The following is an 18,606-nucleotide window of genomic DNA, read 5'->3' on the forward strand; positions in this document are numbered from 1 at the left end:
ATTTGGTCTGCCAAGTAGCCAGGCACACCAATGATTTCATTTAGCACATCACGTTGGAAAGCAAAAGACAAATTTTTTAATCTTACCAACATGCAAATTTGATACTGCAGTTTGTGCTATTTATTTAACTTCACACACACAAAAAATGAATTTGTATGTGTAAATTTGTAAGCATTCATGTGTAATTGTGTGTGTCAACATAAATGTGTATGAGCATGAATGTGCATGTGTGAGCGTGTGTATGTATGTATAAGTGTGTGTCAACATGGGTGTGTCTATATGTGAGCATGGATGTGTATATTTATGTGTGTGAGCATGTACAGTTGTGTGAAATGAAAGTACACCCTCTTTGAAGTCTATGGTTTTACATATCAGGACATAACAATCATCCGCTCCTTCGGTGATCTAAAAATTAGGTAAATACAATCTCCGATGAACAACGACACAAGACATAGTACACAGTGTCATGATTTATTCAACAAAAATAAAACCAAAATGGAGAAGTCCTGTGTGAAAAACTAAGTACACTCAGTCACGTATTGGTTCCATAGGAATAACTATGCTAAGTAGCAGACAGGTGCTGCTAATCGGCCATTTATAAGGCCATTTCCAAACAATGTAAAGCCCATCAAAGGAGTATAAAAAAGTGGAAATTTGCCCCAAGGTCAGACCATGCAATACTCAGAGAAATTGCAAAAAAAAACAAGTTACATCTTGGATCTCAGGCCTCAGTTAGTATGTTAAATGTAAGCTCCCTGTAAGGGCCCTCCTCACCTGTTGTCTCTGTTAGTCAATTTTTGTTACATACTACTTGTTATGTCCTGTCTACCCATTGTACAGCGCTTCGGAATTTGATGGCACTATATAAAACAATAAATAATAATAATAAGTTCATGACCCTCTTCTCACTGACAAGAAGATGGCAACACGACTTAGGTTTGCATGGTTGCATCTGAACAAGACTTCTGGAATAATGTCCTTTGGACAGACAAGACCGCAGTACAGATGTTTGGTCATAATGAACAGCACCACATTTGATGAAAACCAAACACAGCATATCAGCACAAACACACCATACCAGCTGTCAAGCACAATGGTGGAGGGGTGATTGTCAGCTGGACATCCTGCTGTAGGAAGAAGGCTGATTGTCTTTGCACTGGGTGCATTGTTGATTGTATAGGTGTGAAGTGTTTCCCTTGTTATTGTGTGAGTTAGCCCTTGTCTTAAGACCCCTTGTACGTATGACTAGGTGTCACTGCTGCATACCTAATTATCAATTACACAACAGGTAGCTGTTAATCCTGTGAGCTCCTGTTATCCCTGTGTCCTGGCCATTGTCTGTCTCAGGCCAATTATATGTCTATCATGATTCCATGTCTACATCCCCAACTAATGTAATTATTTATGTCTCATGTCATTCTGTCCTTCCCCCGGATATTGTGTTGCAGGATTTGATCTATTTACTTCCTTCCTGACATGGTAATTAGATCCTGTGATATTTGTCTTGCCCCTTTTCTTACTTGTATATATAGCTCTGTATTTGGTTTAAATAAAGGAGTCCTGTTTTCACCTCAACATGAGTGTTGCCTGATGCTTGGGGTGGGCTGTTATGATCCTTTATTGTCCTTTTCAGGACAATAGCCACGCTGTGTAGCTAAGCTTCGGATAGCCACAGTGCCAATGCAGCTTCGGTGCAGCGACGTCCCCCCCTTCTATCTACAACACTGGTTCTGCCTGGCGCTGAAGGGGTTAATTGTTGGTAAATTATTAATGTGGTTACTATGTAGTAACAAAATATTTGAACACTACAACAAGAGGAAAAACACACATAACTAATCATATATAAGAAACTACAGACACAAAAAAGAAAATAATTTACAATGCCAAGGTACATATATAGTTATCATTTGACTTATGTAAAATGTACAATTATGGTACAACATTTCCTTAAAATAATTGTACGGCATAAACGCTATCTTGTAGTCGTAGCAAAGTGATCATGCAACGATGCAAACAGAAACTTGTCAACAAATAATGCAGGGCATTACTGCTACAGATCATTTGCGTTAACCTGTACAATTAATCAAATTGAACAGGAGCTGTGAAAAGTAGCTCATTAGAATGCTTTTCTTTGCATCCTAGACACCAAAGGACAGGTGCTAGGTATGTACAATAAAATCTGTGCCAGCTATGGCTTTTTATACAACAGGTTTTATCTATCAAAAGATGTGTGTGGCAATACTCATCAAAAATGAGAGTAGAAGATTTTGTGTAGTTTTATTGTTTTTTTTCTCGTATATAACTTCCCATTTGCTTTTCTCGTCACCTAAATTGATTTGAGCATTAAAGAGATATATTTATTAAAACCATCTAAAGTCTGTATTGTTTTTAAAATTCAGAAGTCAAGAGGAACAAAAACAGTGAAAACTAGTTCATTAGAAGGTCTTCGGAGGCGGCTAATCTACTAACAACTAAGTCTTGATTTCTCTTTGCCAATCATCCACCCAGGCTGCCTAAAACACTAATTAGGGGCAGTACCATAAAAAAAGGATAGACTTCCCACCTAAGAGCATAGATCAGTGCTTTATTTAGTTCATCTCTCCATTACTTGTTCCCTTACATGCATGCACTGACTGGAATGATGGGATTAGATAGCATATGTCATTGCCGGTTACGCTCTCCCTTTATTTTTTCTAAACATAGTGGTCCTCTGTTCCAGCACTCTGTTATGTAGACGTGCAAATGGGCCAAAAAGGAACTGAAAAAAGTTATTTTTTGGAAAGTGTTTATATGTATATAAACATATAAATATAGGGCAAGTATATCCAAGGGCAAGTGTAAGCCAGGATGTTTGTGTGTAAAGGCAAGGATGAATGTGCGTGTATGTATGTACACTATATAGACAAAATTATTGGGACACACCTCTTAATTCAGGGCTTGACAAATTTGTTGTGAATCTAGGCGCCAGGTAAAAAAAGTTAGGAGCCAGGATTTTTTTAAACTAACACTTGGTCAGGAGTGATCTGATCATCATCAGCCCACTTACTAAACTCACAGCGCTTGACATGGAAGCACCCTGGACTTTCAGGTCAGTGCTGTTTTTTTTTTTTTTTTTTAACTCTTTCGATGCTGATGTTCCATTGGAGCACAACATTGATTGATATTTAGTCCCCACAAGCTTGTGGGGACAAATGTTAACCCCTGCAATTCCACGAATGTGTCATACACAATTGTGGCATTGAAGGGGTTAACGCTGCACTGTCGCTCTCATGGAGCGATCAGGCAGCAGGGGGGTGTTGGGGCTGTTCTCCACACTCATGTGGAGACCAAAGAACCCTCTCCCCTGTCCCTGAAGCTGCCTCTGGCAGCTGGGACTCAATTGCTGGTCTATAGACCAGCCATTGCAGGGAGGGGAGTCTTTGATGACTGCTGTAGGCTTCCATGCCTACAGGAATCATCAAAAGGGCTTGTGGGGGCTCATTTTTGCTGTTGCTGGTCTGAATTAACCCCTAAATGCCGCGGCACTGAAGGGGTTAACGCTGCACTGACGCTCTCATGGAGCGATCAGGCAGCTGGGGGGTGTTGGGTCCGGTCCCCACACTTGTGTGGGGACCCAATCAACACACAACCCCCTTCCCTGAAGCTGCCCGTGGCAGCTGAAAACACGATTGCTGGTTTTGCAGCAACCGCGTTTTCAGCCTACAGGCTCACTCCGTGGGAGTGATCTCAGGCTCGGGGGTGGGCTCTGAGTGGATGTGCTGTCTGCCCAGACTCCTGGGCAGACAGCAGCAGCAGCAGCGCCCTGTCTTAATTATGAAACTCAAGTGTTTCAATCAGACCCATTGCTACAGGTGTATAAAAATCAAGCACCTGGCCATGCAGTCTGCATTTACAAACATTTGTGAAAATGATGGGTGTTTCTGAAAAGCTTAGTGAATTCAAGTATGGTACCGTGATAGGATGCCACCTTTGGAATAAGAGTTTGCGAGATTTCATCCCTGCTAGATGTTCCACGGTCAGTTGTAAGTTATAAAATCTTGTGGAAAGCCGTTACAGCTGCAAAGGGACTAACTACATATTAACGTCTAAGTAGTTAGAATCTGATGTCATAAAAGTCCCTGTTGGTATAATGGTCATGTGTCCTCATACTTTTGTCCATATAGTGTATCTGCTGGCAAGCATTTGTAAGGGCAGCGTAGGTGTGTATTTTGACAATGCATTACTATTAATGTTTTGGATCTAGAAGGGTATATAATGATTCGCTGTAAAGCACATTAACTCAGGGGGACTAGTTAGTATTGTTTTACAAACATTATACAGATTTTGTACACTATGTCACAATGACCACATGCACTTATTAAAGGCAAAACACACACCCTGTACTTAAAAGTGTAATTTATTGTACCAGACGACAATAAAGATGCGTTTCTGTATACCATTTTTCATATAAGTTGTATGCATTTTAACCCTCTCTCAAAGAGACAGAAATCGCCAACTACCCTCTGTCTGTCTTTTTCCCCCTGAATATCTTCCATCAATTAAACAACTAATTGGTTCTCAGTGGCTTGGGCAAATTCCACTATCTTACTTATCAAAGATTTCTGCATGAATTCCTTGACAGCATGACCCATCTCAGTAATACAAAGAAAAGAAAATTCAACAACTCTCTCAAATACCCTACAGGAATTCCCACCGCTAATTATGCATTGAGGCAATTTGGTATGTTATGGAAAGAAATCTTAGAAATCATGCTGTAATAATGAAAGCTGAACATTCTTCCAAACTTTCACTTAGCATCCCCATCATTTATTGAGGTTATTTTAAGCTTTACTTCAAGGTACAGAAAGACTGCTAATGATATACTATAATGCTCGTATCAGAAGAGTAATTTCTGATTTGTTTTGTAGCCATATAATAATAATAATAATAACTTTAAGCTATAGGCTACTACTAAATTGATACAATAACAAAAACAGCATACAATTAGGATAAGGAAACACAGTGTATATCCCTAAGTAGTAACTATTTTGTTGAGCCAGACCACGATATCATCCATACTAAAGTCAGGCATAGGTTGGACGGTCACCGGTGATTGAATAAAAGTCTGTATCGTCCCGCGGCATACATACGCAGATACCCAGCATGCCAAATTGAAAAGAGTCATTAAATGCCACTGACAGCAGAGATGGATTAATACATCTCACTGCATTTATTCGGACACATTCTGTCTGAGAAGAGCCAAGCTTACCATGCAGTAGCGTACCTAGCGGGGGGCGGGGGGGGCGGTCCGCACCGGGTGCCGCTCATCAGAGGGGTGCCAACTTGCCGGCACCCCTCCAGAGACGGACAGTAATGTCCGCCGCTGGAGGAGAAGGCTCGCAAGGGAGCGGTATCGGAGGTCTTTAACAGACCTCCGGCTCCCTTGAGTGATTTTAAGCCGGTTCCCTTGAACCGGCTTAAAATCACTCAAGGGAGCCGGAGGTCTGTTAAAGACCTCCGATACCGCTCCCTCGCGATCCGCGCGGCAACTGCTGCTGAAGCAACACTGAAGCCGCGCCCACCTTCGTCCGTGCCCTCTGAACCGGAAGAAGACAGAAGAAGAGGAGCGAAGAGGAAGAAAAGGAGCTGACTGCTGCAAGAAGAAAAGAGGAAAGGTAGGAAATCATTCAGTGACAGTGAGAGTGGATTGCTATGTGTGGATTGCTATGTGTGGAATCTGTGGATTGCTATGTGTGGAATCTGTGGATTGGTATGTGTGGAATCTGTGGATTGGTAAATGTGGATTGGTATGTGTGGAATCTGTGGATTGGTAAATGTGGATTGGTATGTGTGGAATCTGTGGGCTGGTATGTGTGGAATCTGTGGATTGGTATGTGTGGAATCTGTGGATTGGTATGTGTGGAATCTGTGGATTGGTATGTGTGGATTGGTAAATGTGGATTGGTATGTGTGGAATCTGTGGGCTGGTATGTGTGGATTGGTAAGTGTGGATTGGTACGTGTGGAATCTGGACTGGTATGTGTGGATTGGTATGTGTGGAATCTGTGGGCTGGTATGTGTGGATTGGTAAGTGTGGAATCTGTGGATTGGTATGTGTGGAATCTGTGGGCTGGTATGTGTGGATTGGTATGTGTGGAATCTGTGGGCTGGTATGTGTGGATTGGTAAGTGTGGATTGGTATGTGTGGAATCTGTGGATTGGTATGTGTGGAATCTGGATTGGTATGTGTGGACTGGTATGTGTGGATTGGTAAGTGTGGATTGGTATGTGTGGAATCTGTGGATTGGTATGTGTGGAATCTGTGGACTGGTATGTGTGGATTGGTAAGTGTGGATTGGTATATGTGGAATCTGTGGATTGGTATGTGTGGAATCTGTGGACTGGTATGTGTGGATTGGTAAATGTGGATTGGTATCTGTGGACTGGTATGTGTGGATTGGTAAGTGTGGATTGGTATATGTGGAATCTGTGGATTGGTATGTGTGGACTGGTAAATGTGGATTGGTATGTGTGGAATCTGTGGAATGGTAAGTGTGGATTGGTAAATGTGTGAGAGTGATGGGTCTTATGCTGTACCATTTCCAATGTATTTTTCATTATATAATTATGCTCTAAAGTACATCATAACTCCCATCACTCTATACTGTTCCATACAGTGGCAGAGCTGGGAGACAGAGGCCTTGCACCCCCACCGCAGGACTCCTGAAAGGTAAGTGAACTTCAAAGGGGGAGAGGGTAGATAGTTAGGAGGGGGTAGATAGGGAGAAGGGAGTGATAGGGGGTAGATAGGGAGAAGGGAGTGAGAAGGGGTAGATAGGGATAAAGGAGGGTAGCAAGAATATTGAAATAAGAATAAGAGAGAGAAAATGAATGGATTAATGTGTGGATGAATTGTGTGAATGAGTGAGAGAATTAATGAATTTGTGAGAATGCATCAATGAATATGTGTAAATAATTTGTGTGAAAGAATAAATTATTGTGTGAATGAAAGTGAATTAGTGAGTGACTGTAAAAGTGTTTGTGTTAATCATAGGCGTATAGTTGATTTGTCAAAAAGGCAAAGATGGTATAAGCAGGGTGTTTATGGGACAAAAATGGCACAGGTAGTGTGTTCATGGGACAAAGATAGCGTACACTCGGCTGTTTGGGAACAATGCTGACTCATGCTGGGCTGTTTGGGGGCAAATATGTGTATGTAATTTGGGTGCTGGTCAGGTTCTATGTGGGCAATGTGGACACCGTTTTTTTTGGAGGGTTATTAAAGAAAGCATTATTATATGTTCAGTAAATGTTATTTATATGTGTTTATTTTACTTATAAGTTATTAATTTATTTTTTCAGATTTCTTGTTGTTTACAGTTGACATACAGTTTACAAATTGGTGCAATAAGTATTCTTTCCAACATAATTTTGTAGATGTCTTTACATTTGGGGGTGGGGGGGGTGCCACTTACAGGATCCGCCCCGGGTGCCAAATACTCTAGGTACGCCCCTGTTACCATGCATTATTCATAGTTAATGCAAAGAATATCTCATTGTATCCTTAAAAAAAAAAAAAAGTAACATCACGCTTTTGGCAACCCATGAAAATATCCGTTTACGGCAAAAATATATGATTCTAAGCTGTATGTAAGATAAATAGGCTTTAATTTTATGTTCAAAAACATCAAATTAAGGTTTATATGGGATATGACATTTTAAGTATAACTTATTTTATGGAACATTAATAAGCTGGACATGAAATTGCCTCACTCTTGCCAAGTTTCATCTTAGAATTATTTCCTAGTTATGGCTCTAACCTTGACTGCCTTTGCAAATGCCATTTTATCAAATGAAACCGTTATGGAAATTATATTTAATTAAAGGCAAAATAACACCAAAAAGAAATCAGCTTCCATTGTTATAACTGAATTTTAAAGAAGGCAGTAGTTATCCGAGAGCTAAATCTAACATGGCAATAATTAAGGGCTCTAGCAAGGTCCAGGTGGTCATCAGTACAAGGACTAACAAGAAACTTAGAGAGAAAGAAATAAAGTTTGGCATTTCAAGGATGAAACTCTTCTACTAGAAAGCCTTGAAGGTATTAAAGCTTGCTCTCTGCTGCCTGGAGAAAGAGGAATGGGTTACTTCGGAAGGGAAAGAAAAAAATCACCTGTACATTAATCCCCGCATTAATAGTGGCGCTTTTAGGCACATTGACCCATTGACCCAAGTAGTTCTCCAGACATGAAAAGGAAATCATGAGACTCCCAAGTGGTAACTTACACCAAACTCTCATGATAGCTACTAAAGTATGTTCTTATTTCGTTTGTGTCTTGCTTATTGCCTCTCAGTGAGACCCCAGGATTCCCTATTGGGGTGCAAGGAAAGCATTCTTATTCCTTAGACTCTGTGTGATTGTGTGTGTGAGGCCTTCAACAGCTTATTGCATGGTATCACTGGCACTGGTTATGCTTGTGATGTCATTGTGCCATACACAATAAAGTTCACTTTATTTTTGGCTATGATAAGGCATGGCTAGCCTTAGTTACACACAGAAGTGCCAGGAACTATTTGGTAGTAAACAAGAAAGAGTAGTAGTTGATGGTGCCTGGCTGGTTAGCATATGCGATTAAAGGCTGCAAGGAGGTTGAAGATACCAACCCAGAGCCCCATGGAAGGAATGTTTTACCAAAAGACATATAGTTGGTTACTTTAAAAATCTTACACAAAGTAGGAAAGGCTTCCAACATGTAAGGAAATTTGCCCAGTGTGGTTTTCTATGCTTTCACCATGAGCCCCAAACACTTGATTCTTTAAATAATTATATAACAGATCTGACACTGACAATGCACACTGGAGAAAAATGTACTTGTGTGTATAGTATGCAATTTATTTTACATGAATAATATCTACCCAATCTTCAAGCATCCTATGATAGGACAACTTGACAACTATATTTCTCATCTTACAGTAATACAATTAAATTATATTGAATCCAAACTACTCTGGGGTTTACCATTTCTTTCCATTTTTCGTTTGTTTTGCCAATTTTTATTGTTCGTGTTAAATGTTTCCCTGATTTGCTTCAGGAAACACGTCTAAAGATACATATAGGTCAGTCAATAGCTGTCTGTACCGAGCAGTGCTAGTTTTGATTCTCCATTCTCTGGAGGCCGTATATTCCTACCACTCTGACAGGCAGCCTGCATAAAATACAGATTAAATAAAAACATTTAATCACAACTCATAGCTATTGGGTACTTTATAACATTTTTTGGATTAATACGTTAAATGGGAACTCTTAACCATCCACACTGGGCAAGGGAAAGCACAACACTACACTGAACGGATAGTAAATAAACAGTGCGGTTCCAGCAAGTGATCCGAAATGGACGTGCGAGTTGTGATCGGGGCCGGCTTTAGGTGTTCAGGCACCCTGTGCAGGCCACCCCACGTGGTGTCCCTTCCCCTGTCATAACCACCAGTGACACTTGTCCCCTCTTTTACTGTGCCACACCTCTTTTCCTACCTCATTTGTAGGTGGGTGTAGATCAAATAACACATGGAAACCGTATGGAGCAACTGAATAAGACATTCAAAACATGTATCTGTAGGTATAGATTAAATCAATAATACATGAAACATAGCATTGCCGGTATAACGCAACTGAAACTCCCATGTAAACCCAGCACTGAAGGTATAGATCAAATAATGCATGAAAACCCCAAATTGCAGACATAGATCGCAGATCAGCCCTGCCACCCATAGGACTTGCCCCAGCACCCAAATTGCATCTACAGGACCTGACCAGCACCCATATTGGAAGCATAGGACTTGCCATATTTGCCCCCAAACACCCTGCCTGTGCCATCTTTGGCACCAAACACCCTGCTGTGCCATCTTTGCACCTCTGACACACTGCCTGTGCCATCTTTGCCCCCACCTACACATACACGCATAGATAAATACATACCCATTTGTTCACTCATTTAGGTACCTATTCATTCACCCATTAACATATACTCATTCACACATATTCACTTATTCATATATACTCCCTCCTGCCCTCTTACTTCACCTGCAGATTTCTTTGTGTTGCCCATACACTGTGCAAGCAACTTTTCTTTTATCGCCCGGGGCTTACAACCAAGCTTATTAATAGCTAAAGTGCCTGGGCTGCAGGCCTCCCCATGTGACACTTAATGGACAGTCTTTCAGAGACAAAGGAGTAAGATTCCCATAAAAATGAATTTCTTGGATCATCATTTTGACAAGGGACTTCACATCTGGAGATCCCTTTAGATAATTTTACTTTTTTAGAAGTATAATTCAAAAACATTCTAAAATAGTGGTTCCTTGTGTTTTGGGGCTTCATTGACACATTATATATTTACTATGTATCTATAATATACTCAGAGCCCATAGGTCTCTCTTTGAGTTAAGCTTAATTTAGATTAAAAAAAAAAATAATCTAACATTATGCCTTGCCTTGCCTTGCCTTAATAACGTAGAACATATGTTCAACTAACAAGTCATGATTATTTGATATTTATTTTAGATTTGCATAGTACAGTATATTCAAAATGCAACATTCAAGAAAGCGTAAAAGAAGCATTGCTAATTCTATAATTATGGTAGATCACTTTATTTATACGACCAGTGGATGGATGCTACTGCCAGATTTAAGAATCAGTAATTAGTCCTCCACTCAGTTTGACTTAGAAGACCACAGTTTTTAGCACTTCAAGAACTTTAAGTATCTTAGATGTTTTTTTTAATGCAGTTTTCCTATGATGAAAAGGTCATTGCATGCTACATCTCTTATGTTTTAACACTGAATTTATTCCATAAATAGATTCCTAGTAAAACACACAACAGATTTGTTATCTCATACTGTGAAAAAAGAACTAGTTTAATATTAGCATTAGTTCATCCAAATGTGGGAAAATGGAAGAAAAAGAAAATCGAGAAATGTATTCTCTGAAGCAAATACTGGTTTTAAAAACAGAAACAAACTTTACAGGGAACAGATTTTAAAGTGACACTCCAGCCATCATATGCATATTAATACATATGATAGGTTTGTGGTCCCTGCAAAATCTCCCCACATGCTTTTGCCCCATTCCATACCCCACAGCTAAATGACGTGCCAGAGATGTGTTCAGCCAAACATACGTTCCTACATGATATACTCTCCAAACCCCAGTGCACATGTATAGCATGTCCTGCCATTGATATAAATTGGAGCACTTTCCTGTCACTGACTGCATCAAGCAGCCAATCAGTGGCAATAAATGTAAGATCGTGGAGAAGGAAGGCAGCTGCTGTAGCAAGACCAACAGGTAAGTGCTTTTGTTTTTTTTTTTGCTTTTTTCACTTTGAAAAAATGTATTTTAACCCCATTCATGACCATATGGACGTACAAGTACATGCATAAAAGGCAACCCAAGTTGCCTTTTGGACGTATCGATACGTCCAATAGAAAATACAGTGGTGCTCTCAGAAGCTCACCACATCTGTCCCGTTCTCTCTCTCCAGGGAATTACCTCACAGTGAGAAACAATCAGTAGAGTCATGTGATCGCTGTGATGACCAATAACAGTGATCACATTACTGTTAGACCAGTTGCTCTGCATCCTTTCTTCACCTTTGTTGAAAGAGAAAGAGCATTGAGTCTCTTGCTGCAGAATATTGTTGTAGCGTCCAATCCGAGTAAAGGATCATCCAGGCTGCTTAGGCAGTATCCAGTTTCTCCAGGTTTTCCTTCTTGCTGTGTCTCTGGTCTCGTTTTCTTTCTTTGCTCCTCCTTTGTTTTTATATTTATATGTGCCACACCATCAGTCTAGTTTACTGTTTGTCCAGCTTAAGGTATGTCCATTCATGTGTTCCCTTAGTTCATCTGTTTATAGTCTTTAGTTATCAGTTATTATGTTAGGCAGGTTTGGTATTAGGACCCACCGATATATTGGAGTACTTTGTCAGCCATGTCATGTTTAACCTAGTCAGTCTTGTCAGCCCTGCACTCTGTTGTCCTGTCTTGAGCCCCCGTAGAGGGGTGTCCTGTCCTATTTTGGTCTCATCTTGTGTTTGTCCTGTCCCTGTAACCTGTATTCTCTATTCTGTAACCTGTTTCTACTTTTTTGGTTCTGTTCTGCCTTTTCATGTCCTTTCCTGCAGGATATCTCTAGATCATGTTACCTGTGCCTGTACCTGTTGCTATTTCATGAGAAGACAATTAGCACCTTTCAATATATAGACAACACATGCCAGGTGCCTAATATGCTACCCGGAGCCCTTCCTCTTCTTTTAGAGTGGCTTTACAAAGGCACAAGGCTAGCCGCATGTAAGGGCAAGTAGGACAGAGTTTTCAGGAATAGCCATTAATAGTGGTAGTATGTGTCTGTGTGTAACCAGCTGATCTATATACTCATACAAGATGGCTGCCATGCATGAACAATTCTGCTGCCATAGCTAAATTATGCTTCTGTTGTATATTTAAGGCATTTAATCATCTAAAATGTGCCCACCCTGCCACAGCCGCACTAAAACTAAACTAAAATATGTCTGTTGTGCAATACCAGGACCAACAACCATTAAAAAACTATTCATGTGATATATTTCCAAATTACAGAGATGCTGCTGAATAAGTTTGGGTAGATTTCTCTACAGTTGTCTGCAACCCATTTGTGCAATAAAAACAGCTCAGAAAATTAATAGAATTCCTAAATTTGGCAGAGATTAGTGACCAAATGGCTGCATGACAAGTGTCCAAACGCTCCACATGAAATACCCTGAGTTGTCTGTTTTCCAGAAGGTATACTTTTGTGGATTTTCATGGTTTTTTTTGTTCATTATTACAATCACAAACCAGCATACGAACTGTAAATAATGTAAGGTATAAAAATGTATGCGTTTCGCCCTATAATTTCCAGCAATACATGGGTATATAGAGTATTCTCAAACTCAAGACATTTAATTATATGTATATTGAGGTATTGTTTAGCGATAGACGTCATAAAATAATACATACAAAATGTGTGAGAAAAGCCAGAGGTTTAAGAAGCAGCAAATACACTTAAAAAACATTGGGCTAGGCAACCTGAAATCAAAATGAGAATATTAATGCATTGTTTACTTACTTCTGCAAGCTGGTCTACACCACTTGCTGTTCTTGCCAGTGTTACAAGGTCATTTTGCATCTTCTCTACCCACATTTTAATCCTGTGAAATGAAAAATAATACCTCCATCAGAGAACCCTGCCAACTAAAACATCAACAGCATGAAGACGGAGGTACGCAAAATAATCAGGATGAGATAAAGTGTTAAAAATACAGTTCTCTGCACCACTCAGTTAAAAAGAAAGCTATAAACACGGATTCTTCACTTTGTGTCTTGATGAATCAACAGTTATTTAAAAAAAAAAAACATTTATAATTTTTAAAAATAAAGCCAGAAAACACTGTGGCCCCTTAACATTATTGTTGGTACACGTAAGTTTACATTGAGTGGTGTAAGTAATCTAACTGTCGCCTGCAGAGGTCTGAAATTAAGACTGTAGAAGTGTTATAAACAGCACTATGACAGAAAAGCAGTAATTTTTCAACTTTTTATGATTACAAGGTCTGTGTGCTACTCTTTTAATGGCATCAGTAAATATATATAAAAATTGTACACAAGGACCAAAGACCATTCGGACAAATTTCATTACCTGCCCTCCCAGTTCAGACAAATTTGGAGAGCTTTTTTATTCGGGGAAAACTGAATTTATTGTTTGTTCTCACTCTCCCTGACAACTGCTACCCTATCTAAGCCTCCATGCATACCCAAAGAACGGGCTCTTTCTCCATTTGATGAGGGAAGAGGTGGTCCCCATGGTCTGTGTGGAGCTCTACCCTGTTTTTGAAGTACTCTGAAGAGTGCTAATGAGGAGAGAAGAATGCAGACAGAGAAGGGGAGATGGAGAAGCGCAGACAACGAAGCAGTTGTCAGAGAGAGAGAGAGAGAGAGAGAGAGAGAGAGAGAGAGAGAGAGAGAGAATGCATTTTGTTTTGTTAGGGCTCCCACCTTGCTTCCAGACATTCATACAGGTTAACAAATTTAACAGAAGTCTTGTTCACAGAATGTGTGTGTATTATATATATACACAAACACACATAGACAATTACATGACTTGGACTGCTTGACAATTTGTCTAAAGAGGTAGAAAAGTTGTAAGCCATACAGTTGTAAGCCATTTAACTCGTCCATGATCAGATTCACACAAATGACATCACAGCCAGTCTGCATTGCTTTGTGACTTCTAGATCAGTAGAGATTGCTAATAACTGTTTATCACTGTCAGCATCACTGACTACAGGAGTTCCAAATTGCCTCTGGAAGCAACATCAGCACAAGCACTATGCATCAGGAAGTTCATTAAAGGGGGGGTTTCATTCCCATGCAAATGCACACAAGCCAAAGATCACTATGCCCAATGCCAATCATTGGCTGGAGTGGTGTAAAGTGTACCACCAGTGGAAACATTATCAACAAGTTTGATGGACAGAGCCATGTGCAGAGCGCTGTCGAATATGATGGCACTATATGAAACAACTAATAATCATCTATTTTTGGTGGATGCAAAGAAGACACTACCTACCAGAATGCATTGTGCTGTTTTTCGGGGTTTGGGCTAGGCCTCTTAGTTCCAGTGAATTGTCCATACAGCAAGCAAAGACATTTTAGACAATTATATGCTTCCACCTGGCACCAGTTTGGGGAAGGACCTCTTCTGTTCCAGCATGACTGTGCCCCTGAGCCCAGAGACCTGACCTTAACCCCACTGAACACGGGTTGAAATGAATTGGAATGCCAATTGTGAGCCAGGCCTTGTCATCCAACACAAATCCTCTTTTGGGTGAAGGTGTACAAATTCCTACGGACACACTTCAAAATCTTGTGGAGTGGTAGCTGTTATGGGAGGGGGGACTCCATATTAATGCCCATGGTTTTGGAATGGAGTGTCCAACAGGCTCTTACATGTATAGGTATAGTTTACAACAGGCAATACAATTGAGCTTCTGTCAAAATACATCAGATCAGGTGCTCGGTATCTGCTCCTTTGGGGGGGGATGTTCATCCTGAAGATAACAGCATATGGTTGATACCCTAAACCCCGAAACTAGATATTATGCACTGGTATGAAGTATGTTAGTAGATATTTCTGTCTTTTTTCTACCCAAATTATTATTGTATTATGTATGTTACTATATGATTATAATTAAATGTACTTTTAAAGTAATAGCTTTGCTGACTTATGCTGACAGTGAAAAAACTCTGATGGAGCCTTTTCTCTATTCTACTAATTTGTATAAATTATGCAACAACAAGAAACGACGATTTATCACCATTACAAAAATAACCACATGATCTTGTTTAATTTATCACAGTAAACACTACGCAATGCTGATTTTCAGGGGACAATTATATAAAATTGGTTTACTATTTTGAGATTTTGTATAATTATAATATCTAAACAACAACTATTTGATATCTCTGGGCAGGGCCAGATAGGGGGGCACCCTAGAGTAGACTGGTGCCTTTTATTCTGCACAAAACAGTATTCGTAACAATAATTTGTCAGAAATCTGGATCAAGAACCACATCTGGTAATAATGGGTACCAAGTCAAAAGTAGTGGATATGGGGCATTTCTTGAAGATAACACCTTAGAATATCACAAATCTGCCCATATAAGACATATGGAAGTGCAAGATATAGCTCTGTAGAGATTTAACAAAAAGCACAAAGGCCAGCAAATACTGCAGATATACAGATCCTAAGGGTGTAATGAGCAAGGGTCCAAGGATCCATATGGTGTTTTAAGCATTAAAATTCTGGGTCACTGATTCTGGCAAGTATGGGGGCCCTCCTAGGTTAGACGACATTTAAAACACACAAGATGTTGGTGAAACCCATTTGTAAACTGACTCTTTTTTTCTCATGGTGGTTCGTTTAGATATAAAACAGTGTTTAAAGCAAAGTTTAGTGTGTATGTTAAGCTTTCTAAGCAAAGCAGAACATTCAGACATGACCCGTTAGCATTTTTATTTAATTTGTGGTTACAGTGTGATATAGAAATAAGCTTGATGTTAAATGGATCCGACACAGGCATTTAATGGTAGTTTTCATATGCTGACACTAGGAAAGTTTCTTCTAAGCACATTTTAAAAGGCAATTCCATAAAAAAGTTTAAATTTTGTTATGAAGCGTGCTAGAGAACAAAGTACCACTTCGAATGTGATTATAGCTATGTGTGCAATGCAAAAGGATTTTTTTCACCCTATAACAACATTACAGTTCAAATATATTTAAACTTGCATGGTCAACAGTCTAAAGATCAACTCCCCTATACCTATTTTTATTCAGAGTAGCCACACAATTTTTACATTTTAGAAAATCAAGATAAGGAGGGCTTTCTTTTCAAACAATACCCATATACAATTTATTTTTTTTAAATCTTATTTGAAATGGTTTCTACCTCTCAATTATCACTCTTATCTATCGACATGCTGATCAAACAGCAATCAAGAAGCAGGGCGCTTCATCTCTACTTTCTTGATCATAGTATGTATTATCAGTGGCAGAAAGGGCCATCAGAGACTTCAGCAGCAGAATCTATTCAGACCTTCCAGGGTCTCTACTACACTACCTGATGATTCCTTTGGTGTCATCTCCAACACTAATGCAAGGGCTTGCCCAAACTTTTGTTTGGGCTTTCAAAGGCTGTCAGTGTATAAACTATGCTGACTAAGAGACTACACTATCAGACAGCCGCATCTCCAGTGCATCTGAAATACCATGTGTGAACTCAAACAAGAGTTTTAAGGATGCCTTATTATGTTTTCATCAATGGGTTAATATAAAATAATTTTGTTGTCAAGAGCTCTTGTCTTGTCAAAGTTGAATTAGTAGGGACCAAAGAATTGGTCAGCTGATTCTTCCAATATTTTGTAGAAGTGGCATTAAAAGAACACTTCAGCCATTATCTGCAGACAGCCCCCAAGCTGGCAGAAGATGTGTTTGGCCAAACACATCTCCTGCTGCATGTGCCCATGTGATATACTAACCACTAATCAGCTACATCACTGGCTCAGAGAGAGCCAGAGATGGTCCTATATGTGACCATACACAGATATACAAGTTATTCAAGTTAAAACCACCTTTTTTACTTGTATACCAGGACTAGATAAATCTTTGTGAATTTCAGAGCCAGAACGATTTGCATATGGCACAAATATATTTCTCACTACATATATTTTATTACAACACAATATGGATCTTAAGTGTTCGGAGTGAAGTGAGGCTCCTGTATGTAGATGGTTCTCAGGAACCATAGTGAGCAGTATCCAAGGGCAAAGTACAAAAGAAGAAATCCAAATGACCAAGGACAAGGCTACTGGCAAGCCAACAAACTCCAAAGAAACAAGCCATTAATTCAAAAGCTTAAGATTCAATGCTAGGAGTACAGTATCTCTATTAAAAAGGCACCAGAATTTAAAAACAAAGGCGCCAAGCATACTGGATGTCATGTATGCAGGGCAGATCTGGATGATGCAGAATCACAGCTGCTATGTCACCACAATCATGTATGCACTTCCAAGTCTCCTGGGAAGGTGTTCTCTGTCATTGAGCTTGGGCACACACTTTGGGGTAGTCATACCACAGGATTGTGACAATAATTAACAGCACACAAGTAAGGTTTGTACTTGCCCATAAATAACTGGTAATTTAATTTAGAGAGACTGCCTCTTCTGAAATTGGGCATTTTGAAGTTATTTTAAACATTAATTTGGTAACAATTTTGCTAGCACAATTTTTATAGTCTGTGCTCATCACCTGTAGTGGCACTTTAAGTTCAAAATCTATTCAATTTCAATGGTAGTCATTAATTATAAAAATGATCTCCTAAAAACAGACAATGGATTGGCACTGCATAATAATGTTAAAACAAAAAAAAAGACAAAAGTGTCCGTCATACTTTCAGTGTCAGGAGAGAAAATAATTGGGCAAGAGATGCAATTATGCACTGCGTTCGCCATCACTACTAGATGGCACTCAAGAACAAAATATTTGACAACATGAAGCATAGAAAAGATACTGCATACAAACAAGGGGGGCCAAAGCAGAAAACACATCCAATATTCTTGGCATGACAGTTTACAAGAATAGTAAAAATCCTCTAAACCAGTAATTAGCTAGAGAAGACTTGAAGTCCTGTGTAATCATTAGAAAATATTTTTTTGCATCTAAGACACGGCTACTGTCACTATAGCACGAATGTTAGTTTTTTCTAATTTGTGCAACCTCCACCGATTTCATTTCACAGATCTGGCGCTGCTAAGCTATAAATAGTTAGAAAACAGTACTTCTGGGTAGTACGGAGATGTGTTTTAACATTCGGTAAACATGAGCTAGAGGCATCGGTAAACTTCTGCCTGTGGAAAATGCATTCCTTTCCTTTCTGAATTACAGGAGAAGAGACCCACATTTGACATTAATTTTCAGCGAGAGGTTACATAAAATAGAGCGCGTACCATAAATATGTATTCCTCTATGAAGCACTATATCTTTCTGTGACGACTG

General features: G+C 39.5%; 1 protein-coding gene across 4 annotated transcripts in view; it reads right to left on the bottom strand.

The window, feature by feature from the left end:
* Window positions 1–18,606, bottom strand: part of CACNA2D1 (calcium voltage-gated channel auxiliary subunit alpha2delta 1) — a 247,077-nt gene that overhangs the window by 192,419 nt on the left and 36,052 nt on the right. For all 4 annotated transcript variants that reach the window (XM_053465052.1, XM_053465051.1, XM_053465049.1 and 1 more), the window contains exon 2: window positions 13,122–13,203. In XM_053465052.1, the coding sequence (XP_053321027.1) occupies window positions 13,122–13,203 (82 nt within the window). The remainder of the gene's footprint in view (window positions 1–13,121; window positions 13,204–18,606) is intronic.

The sequence above is a fragment of the Spea bombifrons genome, chromosome 4 (genome assembly GCF_027358695.1).
Source record: "Spea bombifrons isolate aSpeBom1 chromosome 4, aSpeBom1.2.pri, whole genome shotgun sequence".
Classification (NCBI taxonomy): domain Eukaryota; kingdom Metazoa; phylum Chordata; class Amphibia; order Anura; family Pelobatidae; genus Spea; species Spea bombifrons.